The 14108-nt window shown below is 38.2% G+C and overlaps 2 protein-coding genes across 6 annotated transcripts in view; one reads left to right on the top strand and one right to left on the bottom strand.

The window, feature by feature from the left end:
* The window catches only part of MBTD1 (mbt domain containing 1), a 31009-nt gene extending 20072 nt beyond the window's left edge, over positions 1-10937 (top strand). For all 5 annotated transcript variants that reach the window (XM_068413061.1, XM_068413060.1, XM_068413059.1 and 2 more), the window contains exons 11-17: positions 439-494; positions 782-886; positions 1756-1903; positions 4515-4597; positions 4929-5163; positions 5825-5902; positions 6916-10937. In XM_068413061.1, the coding sequence (XP_068269162.1) occupies positions 439-494; positions 782-886; positions 1756-1903; positions 4515-4597; positions 4929-5163; positions 5825-5902; positions 6916-7034 (824 nt within the window). In that variant the 3' untranslated portion in view covers positions 7035-10937. The remainder of the gene's footprint in view (positions 1-438; positions 495-781; positions 887-1755; positions 1904-4514; positions 4598-4928; positions 5164-5824; positions 5903-6915) is intronic.
* A 576-nt stretch (positions 10938-11513) lies between these two features.
* Positions 11514-14051, bottom strand: LOC137670423 (nucleoside diphosphate kinase). The gene is made up of 5 exons (XM_068413268.1): positions 13940-14051; positions 13426-13558; positions 12716-12817; positions 12170-12282; positions 11514-11763 (listed from the first exon to the last, which is right to left on the bottom strand). Exons 2-5 carry the CDS (start codon positions 13552-13554, stop codon positions 11646-11648), a joined length of 462 nt encoding a protein of 153 aa, XP_068269369.1. The 5' UTR covers positions 13555-13558; positions 13940-14051; the 3' UTR covers positions 11514-11645.
* Positions 14052-14108: the final 57 nt, after the last annotated feature.

Below are 14108 nucleotides of genomic sequence, written 5' to 3'. Positions count from 1 at the left end.
CCTTGGTAAGTAGTATTCAACATTTGGCTAAAACCAGCTATACACATATATATGTATTTAAAGTGGTTATGTATAGTTATATAAAAAAATATATAACTAGAATTTTCTGTCATAACATAGTGCAAAGTAATTTACTTGGCAATTTTTTGCAAACAATTCTATGTATATTTGTATCAATTTTGTGACATAATCAAGGGGTCTTGTAAATATTGGATATTGTTTTTTCCATAAATTAGATTGTGTTAGAGAGGTATTTTGGGTAGCAGTCAACAAGGAAACTAGATGGATTACATCCTCCAGATTTTTGTGGTCGTTTTGTTATAAACTGTGGCCTCCCACACCAGTGATTGCATTGTACTACTTAACATATTCAGAAAAACATAACTGTCTGCTCTATTAACAAAGCTTCTGAATAATATGTACTATTATTCCTTGTAGATATTACAAAGAAACAGGATGGACATTTTGATGCACCCCCACATTTATTTATGAAGGTGAGTTTGCTAGCAAGAACACTGGTTTGAGTTGGTTGAGGACCGTTAGTTCCTGGTGTGTGTACAACAGACCTGAAACTCTACTTAAGACCTGGAAATACACCCAGCACAAGCAGTACTTGTTTGTTTTTTTTTTTTTATTTAAACACTTACCTGATTTGACTTCCTTGATATAAGCAGAGGTGATAGTACAGGTACTTCAATCAGTTGCTTTGACAGTGTGGGGTTGTATTTTATGCCAGGCTTATTAGATTCTTAGCTTCTGGTGCTGTTATGTGATTCTTTAGGTAAAAGATGTTGACGCAGCTGGAGAATGGTTTAAAGAAGGAATGAAATTGGAAGCTATAGACCCCTTAAACCTTTCGGCAATATGTGTGGCAACTATTAGAAAGGTAAGAAAAGAAATGTGTATTTTGAGAAGGTAGATAGGAATTCTTTTTTCACTCACCTTTATTCAGGTTTGAAACAAAAAGCTCAAAACCAAAATAAAGGCAGTTTGTTCATGCAGTGAATGCTTATGGAATATGTCCATTAATTGTTTGTATGCAACTGCTATGAAAAAGAATATACTAATGTAAATTTTTTTTATTTTTACTTTCATCTCTGGAAATTCAGCCTTACCTTTAATTAGAATATAATATGTTTGTGAGATCAATTTGCAGGACAATCTTCTTCTAATTATACCAAATGTTTTGCAACTGTTCAAAAAGAAACCTCATCTTGCTTACTTGCAGAAGTCTGTGAAGATACTTTAAGGATGTACTTTAAGGATGTACTTTTTTTCCTAGCTTGATTGAAAGGGATCCCATCTGTGTGAAATTTGCTTTAAAAGAGGAGGAAAATATAAGAAGTAGCTTAGCAGAATTGCATGACCTTATCAATGAGGAGTGTGGTTATGATTGCGAGTCTCTTTTATTAATAGTGTACAGAATATCCTTGCAAGCTAAAGAGTAGACTCAATTATAAAGCTTTAGAAGTAGAACTGATGTTCACAAGAAAAATAAACTAAAGATCGGGAAAATTAAATGTTCATCTCATAACTTTGCGGTTAACAAAGGTACATTTGACAATAGCACACGTGGTCTTGGAGACGGGTATGATTTGGGGGGTTTTTTATTTTGTTATAATTGAATGTCTTTCTAAGCGTACTTCCATTATTATTGAGTTACTTTTCACTCTTTCGAAACATGGCATGCTTGCTTTCTAGCCTTATCACAGAGTTAAAGGTATTTAATGTGAAATTTTGTTTTTCTTCACAAAGGTTTTAGCAGATGGCTATCTTATGATTGGGATTGATGGCTCAGAAGCAGCAGATGGGTCTGATTGGTTTTGTTACCATGCCACTTCCCCTTCTATTTTCCCTGTTGGTTTCTGTGAAATTAACATGATTGAACTAACTCCACCCAGAGGTACATATAGCATTCTGACCACATTTTATTTTGAATATTTTTCAGTGATATTGTATGTGCCATATGCTTTGTTTCTTAACTCAGTCTACAAAATTCGTGTCACTTCTTAGGACTTTCTCAAGTCTGAAACAAATACAACAGTGTAACTTCAAAGTAATCCAAAACAGAGATAACAAACGTTTCATTTAGAAAAAGTCAAATTGAATATCTGATTGATTCTCTGGCTAAAATAATTTGCTTTTGCTGTCAGAAATTGAGGATAGCCACTAGCTGAATACTATATCCATTAAGTGAATGGGAAGTCTGCTAGTCACTAAAAGGACTGTTCAGAATTTGTCATTGCTTGGGAAGTCCTGGCCACCAAAAGGATTAATAAACATTGTAAAGAATCTCAGACTTAGGCTAATTTGCTACAATACCAGTTAATTTTTTGAAGAACATGCACGAACTTGAGCTTCGAGGAAGTAGCCATTAGAGTTGTATGCTGTGTAATCCCTTCTGTGAGAAAAAGTTGTCTGTCCACTAGCACATATGCCTACGGAAGACTTTGTTGCCTTCATTTTTCCATTTTATTGTCTTTGTCTAGCAACTTATAAAGAAGATTGTAACTAGCTGTGTAGCAGCAGAAAATAATGGTTTTCTATGGATTTTTTTCTCCATTCTCATTCTTGCAGGCTTCTACTTGTATTTATTGAATTATTTTTCTAGGTAATAACTACAAAGACAGTCTAATGCAACATGAAGAAAATAATATCATATCATTTTCATTATTGCACACCAATGAATCTGTCATCTTCGAGTATGTAGAAAGTGCAGTTGGACAGATTTTCTTTTTTTTTCAGTCAGCTCATTTAGTGAATGTATTGCCTAGAAATTCACGGGCATAATCACACCTCAAAACATGTGGTGCAAGAGTTCTTGCAGTAGGAAAAGTTTTTGTTATATATCAATACTTATCAATCAATTTAGATGTAAACACATTCAACTGATGATACAGAATAGGGAAAAAACCTCCTTTCTATGATGAAACTTTTCCTCTGTACTCTTCAAACACTACTTACACAATAGTATGTGAATTTTGTTGTTAGCACATTTATGATACTTATGCGTTTCTTGTATCGTGGCAACCTTATTCTTTATCTACATGTATATTTTCCATTTCACTGCAGTTTTCCGTAACAGTCCTGTATCATCCATTGAGAGGCGATTGTAAATCACACATGCAATAATCTAAAAGGCATTTGAAAGAGGAATTAACAGGAGTAAAACACAGAACATAATGCGCATTAACATATTTAATAGGATCAAAGTGATCAAAGCTTCTTAGCTCTTATGAGAGGTGTATTTTGCTTTCCAAATTACAGGCTTGAAAATGGACAGTTTCTTAATTCTGTCTACTCTAACAAGGACCATGTGCATGTGTCTTTAGCGTGTGTGTGGTGAGAAGTTAATTGAAGGACTTGAGTACAAATATATTGGTCTAGCCAGAAGAACTGTGCATTAAGAAAAGCATTAATGTGCAAAACTGATACATTACTGCCCTTATTAATTGTTAGCTATCCAGCTACATCTGCTCATGCAGAGATTACATACGTACTGTGAACACTCTTTTCCAGTTTACACTTAGCAATGTGGATAACTTAAATAAGTTGCTGTGAAATCACTGGACTTTATAAACTCATTCCTTCCAAACATCATCATCTCTTGCTGAAATCAGTAGAAGATGAAGGTGCTTGGACACTTTCAAGAATGGGATTGCACTTTGGGCTGTGAGTGTTGGCTACCTGACGAGTCTGGCCCTGCAGTACTGAGCTATGACTCAGTGGGAACTCTCTACCCCTACTTAGATGAGATCCAGCTGTTTCCCATAGCTCCCCGTGCCATGCCCACTACACTGCAATTTTTTCAGAATGTCCATCACTGCATACTACCACAAAGAAATCTTTCAAGCTGTTGTTGTTCCAGCTAAAATTTGAGAATTATTGGTTTAAGCAGTTGTAGAGGTTGCCCAAAGTAACAGTCCTGTGTGTTTTATGCATATTCAGTAGATGAACAAAAGTCAAATACATTTGAGAGATTATTTTCTTCCCTTTATAATAGCTTTTAAGATTGAGGAAAAAAAATCCTGTAATTTTCCATATTATTGCTATTTTTAGCCTTATTTAAATTTTAAAATATCCATGTTTGGTCTTACCACTCTGTTCCTAACAATTCAAGTGTTTCAGTAGTGGAGCTCTTTGCCCCCAGGAAAGACACTGGATGCACTTAATTACATGATCTGTTCTGGGTCATTTGGGGCGGGGGGGGGCATGGTAGAGATCAAGGATCTACGTGGACAAAAAGCTTCAAGTATGAACGATTAATCTTAACGTTAAATGACACTTTCTATATTATCCAGAGGTTCATTCAACTTGTTTGTTGCAAATGGGCAATGTCTAGTTGACTGTCTTGTCCCTTAGGCCAAAGCTCAGAGAATGGAAGTTTCTGATGTTAATGTTTTGCTTTTTTGTTGTCTTTTTAGCCATAACACAGTGCCAATATACTATTTTTGTTGTGTTCTTATGCATGAAGTTTGCAGTTGATATATGAAAATGTTGTTTAAAATTCACAGGTTATGCAAAACTCCCTTTTAAATGGTTTGACTACCTCAGGGAAACTGACTCAATAGCAGCACCTGTAAAGCTCTTCAATAAGGTAATAAATATTATACATGTGTATTTAAACTGTAATTAGTATTATCTTTAAATTTCTATCTGCATAGTCCATGGGATTGACCCATTTCATTAAACACAATTTCGAAAAGCTAAGACAAGAGAGACTCATAGAAATAAGAACCATTTAAGTATATTAAGTTTGAATATTCTGAAATGTTAAATAAATACCGGGGTACATCAAACTTCATAAATCATACTTGGCATTTTCCTACATTAAGTTGACTGAAATATTCGCTTCACGCTGTGCTTAAACCATTTTAATTAACATGTTTGTTTACTGATGTTTGCCTTGTTTGTGTTTGCTTTTCCAGGAAGTTCCAAACCATGGGTTTCATGTTGGAATGAAACTGGAGGCTGTTGATCTGATGGAACCTCGCCTGGTATGTGTGGCCACAGTAACTCGCATTATCCATCGTCTTTTGAGGATACACTTCGATGGGTGGGAAGATGAATATGATCAGTGGGTGGATTGCGAGTCGCCAGACCTCTATCCAGTGGGATGGTGTCAGCTAACTGGATATCAGCTGCAGCCTCCAGCACCACAATGTAAGTTCCTGTTTTGTAAATAATGTAACAGTTGCTTACCAGTCCTTGTTCATGGGTGATGATTTTCCTAACTTCATCCTTTTCAAGTTAGGTCACCAAGTATAACAAAAATAGAACAAATTCTTGCTAATGCTTAGAAGTACACAGTTCTAATCTCTTCCACCTTGACTTTTAAAGTACTTCTGGGCGTTTCTGTGGCTACTTACTATATTTAATGCCAGAAGATGCTTATTTGATCCAAGGAAAAAGCCTGTTACTTACTTGTCAGTTCTGAATAATATCACTGAGAATTTATATTGCTTTAAGATTGCAAATATATATGCTTTACATACTGAATTTGATGGAACTCAGCATGTGCATAACTATTCATGTGCAGAAGTATTTATGTGAGAAGGCTGTACGTTATTTAGTGCATCAAGACTTGTCCTGTCAGGTCAAGTTATACAATAATAATTGATAACTGTATTTTGAGAACTGTTAGTTGTTTAATGGGAGGGTAATAGTAGTTACTGTTAGTAGTTTAATGGGAGGCTTTTCCCCCAATAAAGATATTGTGCCTTCATTTAGTCACTAAGGGGAGATTGTGTAGCAGCTCTGACACATTCTGAAGTGTTTTTTCAAAATACTAAACTTTAATTTTGAATTCTTAATTTTTTTGCAGCATCAAGAGATAGCCAGTCAAGTTCATCGAAACAGAAGAAAAAAGCTAAATCGCAACAGTACAAAGGACATAAGAAAAGTGGGTGACAAAGTAGTGTTTGCACTTTTTCTGTTGTTTAAAAAGTTTGTGGTCTCTCCCTAAGTCCCTATTCTATTTGGAAATGTTTGTGTGTAAACAGGTGTTATGCTTAAAGGTGCAGTATGCCGTAAAAGGAACTTTTTCATTGAGAATAACCATTTTTTATAGCTTGCCCACAGGGTTGATGTTGCTAATAATAATCTATATGAATTGTAGGTGGACAACTGTTACAATGATTTTGGTATTCGGACATCATTTTAGTTAAATAATACATTGATTATGTAGGTATACTGCCTTATACAAAATACTCAGGTATCAATTAACACAGTTTTAGCTATGCTCTTTGTAACACAGGTGTAGGAATAAGAACCAAGTTACCTGGATCAGAAAGAATGAGCTGTAGAAAATGTAAATTACCATCTGGCTGGTTCCTTTTTGAAACAAAAAAGTGACTTATTTGCCAGTTTTTTAAATGAGATATCTGCGGGAAGCTGTATGTAAACAAAACTTTTATATGGTTATTTTCAGAAACAACAAATAGCATTGCAGTATGTGACTATTCTTGTCACAGTAAAACATAGTAATGACATTTTTAAGAACTCGAAGTATTCGGGTTCTTTCCATAGTAATTGTTTCCCTCTGGATTGAGTTATCTTCAAAATTCACAGCCAATTTGAGTTTGTACAAATGCACATTTTGCTTTCTTCCATATTTTTATTTCCATGACTCTGTTGGTTTAAACTGAAATACTGTTTTGTATGAGTAAAATAAAGGGAGTAGAGGCAGCCAAATGTAAGAGGAGCTTGTGCCTTCTCCCGTTATTCTTCTCTGGAAATGACATCTATCTGTGTTCTCTCCTCTAAGCAATATTGTAGTTTCATATGCCAGCCTTATTCCAAAGATTCCTAAGCCATTTGTCCAATAATTTGGCAATTTTGAAAGGCAGCTACCTCTTGAGTCAAGAGCGGCAGCAACATTTTTTAACATCATTAATGTTCATCTTTTATTTTTAGTGTCTTCATTGCAGCTGAAGGACGAGTTGCTAGATGGAGAAGAGTATAGCTTCCTTCAAGGAGCGTCTGATCAGGAAAGCAACGGATCTGCCAGTTACTACATCAAACAAGAACCATAAGGCAGCTCAGAAAAGTGAAGGGCAGAGTATTGGTGATAGGAAAAGAGCCTTTCTCCAAGACTGACTGATTTTGTTCCCACTTTGATGGTACAGTTCAGGTGACTGTACCTGGGGCACTTTGTTAACTGTAGATGAGTTAGACTCAGTTCAGAATTTTTTGGAAGGGCGGGGAAACTATTTTAGTGAAAAAGATTTTTTCAATTTATTAAAAACAAAAATGGACACTTTTGTGTTGTATCTGAAGCTTTTGAAAGAATTTTGTAATATTTTCAAGTTCAGATTTATTGTGCATTGTTAACAAGAACTGAAATTCTAATTTTTTGGTAAGATTAAAGTTTAATTAGCATGATTGTGGGAAGCAGTTGGAGGAAGATATAGTTGCAAATACAAATGAACTGTCGTAACAAATGAACCTTTTTGGTACAAGTTGGGAGACTTTTAGACTCTTGTGAACTGCACTGGTCACGCCTCTGGTTTCTGTAATTGTGAAAATAAGGCATTTAAGCCCTAATTTAGAGGCATAAACTGTATGTGGAAGATAGTCCTGTAAAGCTCTACTCAGTGAGTAGCTCCAATTGTAATGGAGCCATCACCTGAGGAAGATACTAACTTTTCAAGATGTTTTTGTTTAGTTTAAAATACTTTTTTTAATATAAAAATTGGTTTTTAAAGTTCCTTAGGGTCTGATTGAGTGCCCATTAATATCAGTAGCCTTGTCTCCATTGACTGCAGTGGGCATTGGATTGGGACTATAAAGCTCTTGTCTGTACATGAATGTCTGTAGTCTTGGAATGCTTGAGCAAATGTTTACAGAGCCCTAAGCCCAAACTGGAACTTCATAAAATTCCCTCATTTGGAAGATTAGTTTTAGCTACGAATTTACACTAAAAAAGAAACTTAGATGGACAGTAACTCAAGCCTCCTTTGGTAGTAGGAAGGAACATCTGAGTATTCTTCTGATTATTTTTTTTTCATTCAGAAAGACCCAGATGTTTCCTTGCCATCTTAAATATTTATTTCTGAACATTCAAAACCGATGTTCCACGTGGTTTCAGGTGAGCTAAAAGGAGCCATACGTTGTGAATTAAAAAAATGAGTTCAGTTCTGCACGGCCTGCACTATTCTTTTCGTGCTGCAATAGTATGATATGGAAGTTGAGACTTGAGAACAGTATATAAACCATATACTGTCTAGTATAATTTATAAACTGGATTTGCTTATTGCCTGGAATCCTTGTGCCTCACTTCAAGTATCCCATTAGCCCCACCTGCTTAACAGTCCAGATTCTTTAAAGGCAAAAGTCATGTAAAAGGGTGAAAAGGACTACCAGTAAAATACAAAGTATTTTCGCACAAATTCTTAGTAATTTGGATTTTATCTTTCCATATTTTTAAACTTTGTACATTTTTTGTAAATGATGTCATTCATGGAATTGATTAGTAAAATGGTTAATCAGCCCTGCAGAGCTGTGACTAGAAAAATGTGCATCAAGAGCTTTAGCTTTTACCAGTAAGGTTCATTAACTAAACTCTCAGGAATTAACTGCATATGTTCTACAAGTGCTTCTGGGTCTTAGCAGGTCCACTTCAGAGCCGTACAGTGATGATCTGATTCTTGACCATAAATTGAGGCTTAAAAAAAATTAATCAAATTAATGTCTGTGATTAATGTCTGTGTTCCTACAGCCTTCTTATGCTTTAAGGATATCAACCCACAGAGCCCCAGGAGACCATTTTTCTATATTGTTGATTGATCTTAAAAAAAGAAGTGCATAGAAAGTTGAAAACCAGCAATTTGATTATTTTCTAAAATATTGCTCTAACTTTGGGTACATAGTATTGGTAATATGCACAGGTTTACCTCATTCTATGCAAGAGGGGTTAATTATGTAAAGTTTTGTATTTACTACTGGAAGTAAAAAATGTCCTGTATAGTGTAGGAATGTCTGGAATTCTTTTCTCCCTTACTGGTAAAATTTCTTAAATAATGACCCCTTTTTAACAACAGCTTCTTATATTGACAGAATTTGGTTATCAGATTATGAGTATCTGTAACTTCAGGTGGTCAAGACATTTTAGCTCTCTAAAATAGCCATAAAAAGGACTTTGTCATGCTTGGTAGACTTCAAATACCTTCTCTCAGATTCTGACCCACCCATGACATTTCTTTTGAACAGCCTGGATTGGAGAAGTAGGGTTAGAGACCATTGTAATGACACTTTGAGCCTTGATTGTTTTTTTTCCTGTGTTCTCCATTTAACCTGCTGTAAAATCCAGCTCTGCAAGCATTGATTTGGTTTGGTAAGTACATCACTGTTGGTTTGTTGTTTTTTGTTTTGTTTTGTTTTTTAATGCAACAACTTGCAGGTTGTCCCAGTCAGCTGGAACAAGGTTGGCACAATCTTGCTTTCTTCTGTTGTCAATAGCTTCTGACTTAAGCAGAAAAACTGTTGCGTTAATTTGTGTTTCATAATGTGAAAATTCGGGCTAGTAATGACCGAGGTGTATTGCCAAGTCACTAACCCTTGGGCTTCTGTGTATAGCTCAGGCTCATACCTGATTTCTGAGTTAATAGTCTTCAAATGTCGAGGGAAAATTAGCAATTAAGTTGAACACACTTCCTGTGTTGGAGAAATGCAAGAATTGGATTTGGAGTCTGTCAGTCTTTATAATGTTCTTTAAAAACAGGTATTTTATTCATTAAACACTAAAGTATATGAGTTCGACCTGCGTTCTCAGATACACGTGACTTTAGTAGGAGTTGCGTGTTGAGATTTATGGGTGAGATTTCTCTTGTATTTCTGAATTCAAAATATACCTAAATTGTGTAGTTGTCAAGTACAGTGAAATCTATCCTAAGCAAACCACATAAAGAACGAACTGAAGTCACTTGCTTAGGAGAAGTTAAAAGAAAACCTGAGCAAAATTCTGCCAGGGATGTAGAGAATGGTCTCTTCAAAGAGTGGGTTACCCGTTGGCTGTGGTATTCATAGTGTAGGCTTCACTGTATTTGTAAAGCATTCCTTAGTAACATGGCTCTAGGTGTTTTCATCTTTGTTTTACTCTAAGCCATGTTACTTGGCTAAAAGAGCAGCGAAGTGTTGGACATCTGACGTCTTCAATGGGGTCAAATGAATTTCAGTATTTGGCACAGCAGGTTTTTATACCTGTAAGGTAGCGCAAGTTGTGTACCTTACTTTGCAGCTACCCTTTTATTGCTCAAAATCTTTCTGCTGATCTTTGATTTTTATGTTATTTTAAATACAACTCTTTAACCTTTTCCTTGCTGCATCTGAGGAAAGCTAAAGCAGTTATCAATTCCTTCTTCTACGGATACTAACACGGGTTTCAGTGTTTGTTTGTTTTTTTATTGTTGTTTTATGTGATGTGAATACTCTCTCCCGTCAATATTTGTACGATGGTGCTAATATATTTGGTAACAATCCTTTATTGGGAAGGGATTTTTTAAAAACTGTGATTTAAACTGATTTTTTCTTCCTTTTAATTTTCATATTTAAAACAAAAAGCCACAGCCATTTATACAAAAAAGGCATCAGCTTTGGCCCCTGGGAAAATGTTGGGGCGGGAATCAAGATTAAACAAATAGGGTTTTTACATCATTTCTGTATGTATTTGATATATAGATCAATATCTGTACAAATTTAATCTTTTATTTTCTTGGTAATTTGTGTGGTCAATGAGAGAGTATTTAAAGCTTTCTCATGCAATGTACATAATGAAAGTGAAAAAACGCTTTTGGAGGAATTAATGTTACTTTCATTTTTACGAGACTGCAGATTTTCAGCATGGATGTGAAAAGCATTAAAATTATAACTTTGTGTACAAGATGAAAATAATTCACTAAATTTGCCTTTTTTACACAAAATAAAAATGATAAAAAGTCTTTCTGAATAGTGATTCTTTTGTTTTAAAAGGCACTCCTTGGCACATACATAAATGCATTCCAGCATTCTCCTAAGAGAATGCAGATGAAAAAAATACCCACAATTTGTAAAACCAGGAATGTTTTAAGTAACTGGGTACGTTAGTCTGAGTGCAAATAAAGCTTGAGAGGCTCTGAGCACAGGTCAGGTTTTTAATGAGACAGTGGCATTAGATAAGCATTTACTAAAGAGCAAGCTTTGCACTTGGTCTCCTATTTCAGTTGGTATAAAGAGTTGTCGGGAGTGAAATTTTGTCACAGGGTAGTGCCGCATTTTTGTTCTAGTTCCATTCTGCTCAAGCATCCCTTCAACTCTCCCTCTGCAAGCTGGCCTTGCACTGCAACTGGAATGTAGTTAAGTAGCCTTCAAGGCAACTTTGCAATGAACAAAAGTCACTGATTTTTCATTCTGATATGCCTGTACATGGAAGTGTGTTAAGTGCTCCTTCTACAAGAGGAAAATATTGAATGACTGAGTAAAGTGACTTATGTATCTGAACACAGTAGTCTGCTTTATAGTGAATGTACCACAACAAATTAGTTCATATCATCCATTTATTTGACAGTGCTGAAAAATGACTAAGATAAGCGTGGTGATAATTGCTCCCAGGTCAATAGCTGGAATGAGATGATGTATTAAGAAGGCACAATTCATTATGGAAACTCATTTCACTCATAGACCCAATCATGTGCACAAGATTTGAAGTCAATGAGCTCTGCAGGTTTGAACCACAGGTTGATCTCCTTCTGTGCACTTTCTACGGAGTCACTGCCATGAATGATGTTTCTGTGGAAGGAGACAAACATGTCGTTTCACAGGACAATACACTTTCAGCAGCCTAGTAGTTCTCTATGTGCAACAACTTGGACGAGGCATCTAGAGCTGCAGGACTACTATTTCAGGTACAGTATTCAAATACCCCCACTATACGAGCTAATTAAGCCTAGCAGGGTGACTGGGGCTACTGTACTACAACAGCCACTGACTGATCTTACATGAAGCTCTGATGAGGAGCTGTACTGCAAAAAAGTCAGTTTTGTACGAAGCCACTCTCTTAAGTAGCAGTTATGGATTGTGACCTGCAAATAAAATACCATCAGACTAGAATACCTACCAACATCTTTGACTTTCTAGAAGACGACTACCAACACTGAGTTTTTAATCTCCAATTGATAACAAACTGAGCACAAACCTTCCTACTTGAATGCAGTAGTCACCACGGATAGTACCAGGCTTAGAGTCTGCAGGGTTTGTTTCCCCGAGCATTACTCTCCCAGTTTTAACCACGTTGAGTCCTTCCCATACCTTAAGGAGACAAATGAATCCTATTAATCCATGCTTATACAAAATACCAAAGATTAATTTTTGCTAGTAATTTACACTTTGTAAAGAAACAAGGGCTCCACCACTAAAAAAAATAATCTAGCCTAGATTCTTAGGCCTGTAAAGACTAGGGAAAAAAACATATAACCTGAAAATCCTTATAAAAAGGACTACAACATTATCACTCCAATAAAGGAGATACTTTACCAAGCCTTAGAGTTAACTGTTGTACAAGGCCAACTTCACCACCTTACTGTAGTAACAGGAGAAGGACAGCCTGATGAATTGCAGGTGTTCCCAGTTAGGTGTAGAAAAAGTGTTTCCATAAGAGTATGTCTGAGTATTTTAAAATAATTTACAAAGTGAGACAAATATGTTCAAAAAAGCAGTCTTTAAGGAAAATCAAGCCACTTACCATGGCCACGACAGGTCCAGAGTTCATGTATTTAACCAAACCAGGGTAGAATGGTCGGTCTTTGAGGTCAATGTAATGTTGTTTGAGAAGGTCTTCAGAGGCCTTTGAAAGGACAGATGTAACATTAAATATGCCTTTCAAAATATCTTACTGCAAAAGGTGTTACTACTGTACAACTACAGCATTAAGGGACGGGATTCACCAGTTATTAATATTCACCAGTCATTAACAGTTGCTGCAAAGTTATTATGGGTTTCAATAAAGCTCCTAATGTAAAATTAAAGTAGCACAAAACCAGCTTTCTTTGCAGTCGTGTCAGTGTTGCGAGTTGTCAAAGTTATTTCTTTGCATTACAGTAATCCTCAGGAATAACCTGAGCACAAGATGTCTGGATGATGTTACCCGATACAACCTTTCAGTCAAGGTCATTTCAGCTCTCACAATTAGGTTGCCTTAAGCCATCTGAGCAAATTTTGTTTCCTTAGGAAAGGGCAGAGATCAAACGTTTGTCCTTGATCAAAAGCTTGGCCTGGCGAGCGATGCAGTACTGCCAGCTGTTGTGCAAGCTCAACACCAGATTCCCGTTCTGATGCAGGAAAAGCCGCACAGGAGGATACATTATATCCTTAAAGCAGCTCTTCCAGCAGCTGAGGGGAAAGCTTTTAGGACAGAGCCGGCCCGCGGGCGGTGCCCCGGGTGCGCAGACTTACCTGCACGAACTTCATGGCCACCAGCCGGAAGCCTTTCTGCTCGAACCGCTTGATGATCTTTCCCACCAGCCCCCGCTGGACGCCGTCGGGCTTGATGGCGATGAAGGTGCGCTCGCAGTTGGCAGCCATCGCGCTGCGGGGCAGAAGGACGGGCAGGGCTGAGGCTCGGCGCCGCCGCCCCCCGCCGCTGCCTCAAGGTCGGCGGCAGCCGGCGCCCGCCCCGCCATGGCGGCGCCCGCCCCGCCCGGGCCCACGTGGCACCGGGCTGCCGTTCCGGCCCCCCCCGCCCCGAGCCCGGCGGCACCGGCTCTGCCGCGCTCAGCCCACGGGGCCCCGCTCCCGCCCCTCCCCTCCGCCGCCCTCGCCGCTCGCTGAGGCGAGGCCCGCTGGCCGCCGCCGCGCCGGGGCTGAGGCGGCCCGGCCGCCATGAGGCGCCCACCGTTGGCGCGGCCCGCACCCCTCGGCCTCCCTTCGCGGACCGGAGCGGGGGGGGGAAATCCGGTCTCCGCCTCACCTCGCCAGAGCTCCCGCAGCTGCTGCCGCCCGCCCCGGAGCCGCCGAAGAAAGAGGAGGAGGAGGAGGCGGGCGGTCGCCGGATCCCCCGCCCTGCGCAGAGGAGGAGCCGGCCGGCTTGCGGCGCTTGGGGGCGGGCCTGGCGGGGCTGGGGGCTCGCTTCGGCGTCC

Source organism: Nyctibius grandis, chromosome 15 (assembly GCF_013368605.1).
Source record: "Nyctibius grandis isolate bNycGra1 chromosome 15, bNycGra1.pri, whole genome shotgun sequence".
Classification (NCBI taxonomy): domain Eukaryota; kingdom Metazoa; phylum Chordata; class Aves; order Nyctibiiformes; family Nyctibiidae; genus Nyctibius; species Nyctibius grandis.
The sequence above is the reverse complement of the archived record's forward strand: the minus strand, read 5'-3'. Positions and strand labels throughout refer to the sequence as shown.

Excerpts from the sequence above, each read along its gene's own strand:
- LOC137670423 (XM_068413268.1), bottom strand. The coding sequence starts at position 13,554 with ATGGCTGCCAACTGCGAGCGCACCTTCATCGCCATCAAGCCCGACGGC. Across the intron at positions 12,818-13,425 it reads TGGCCATGAAGTTCGTGCAG|GCCTCTGAAGACCTTCTCAA; the intron begins GTAAGTCTGCGC and ends GTCCTTTCAAAG. Across the intron at positions 11,764-12,169 it reads TACTGCATTCAAGTAGGAAG|AAACATCATTCATGGCAGTG; the intron begins GTTTGTGCTCAG and ends CTCCTTCCACAG.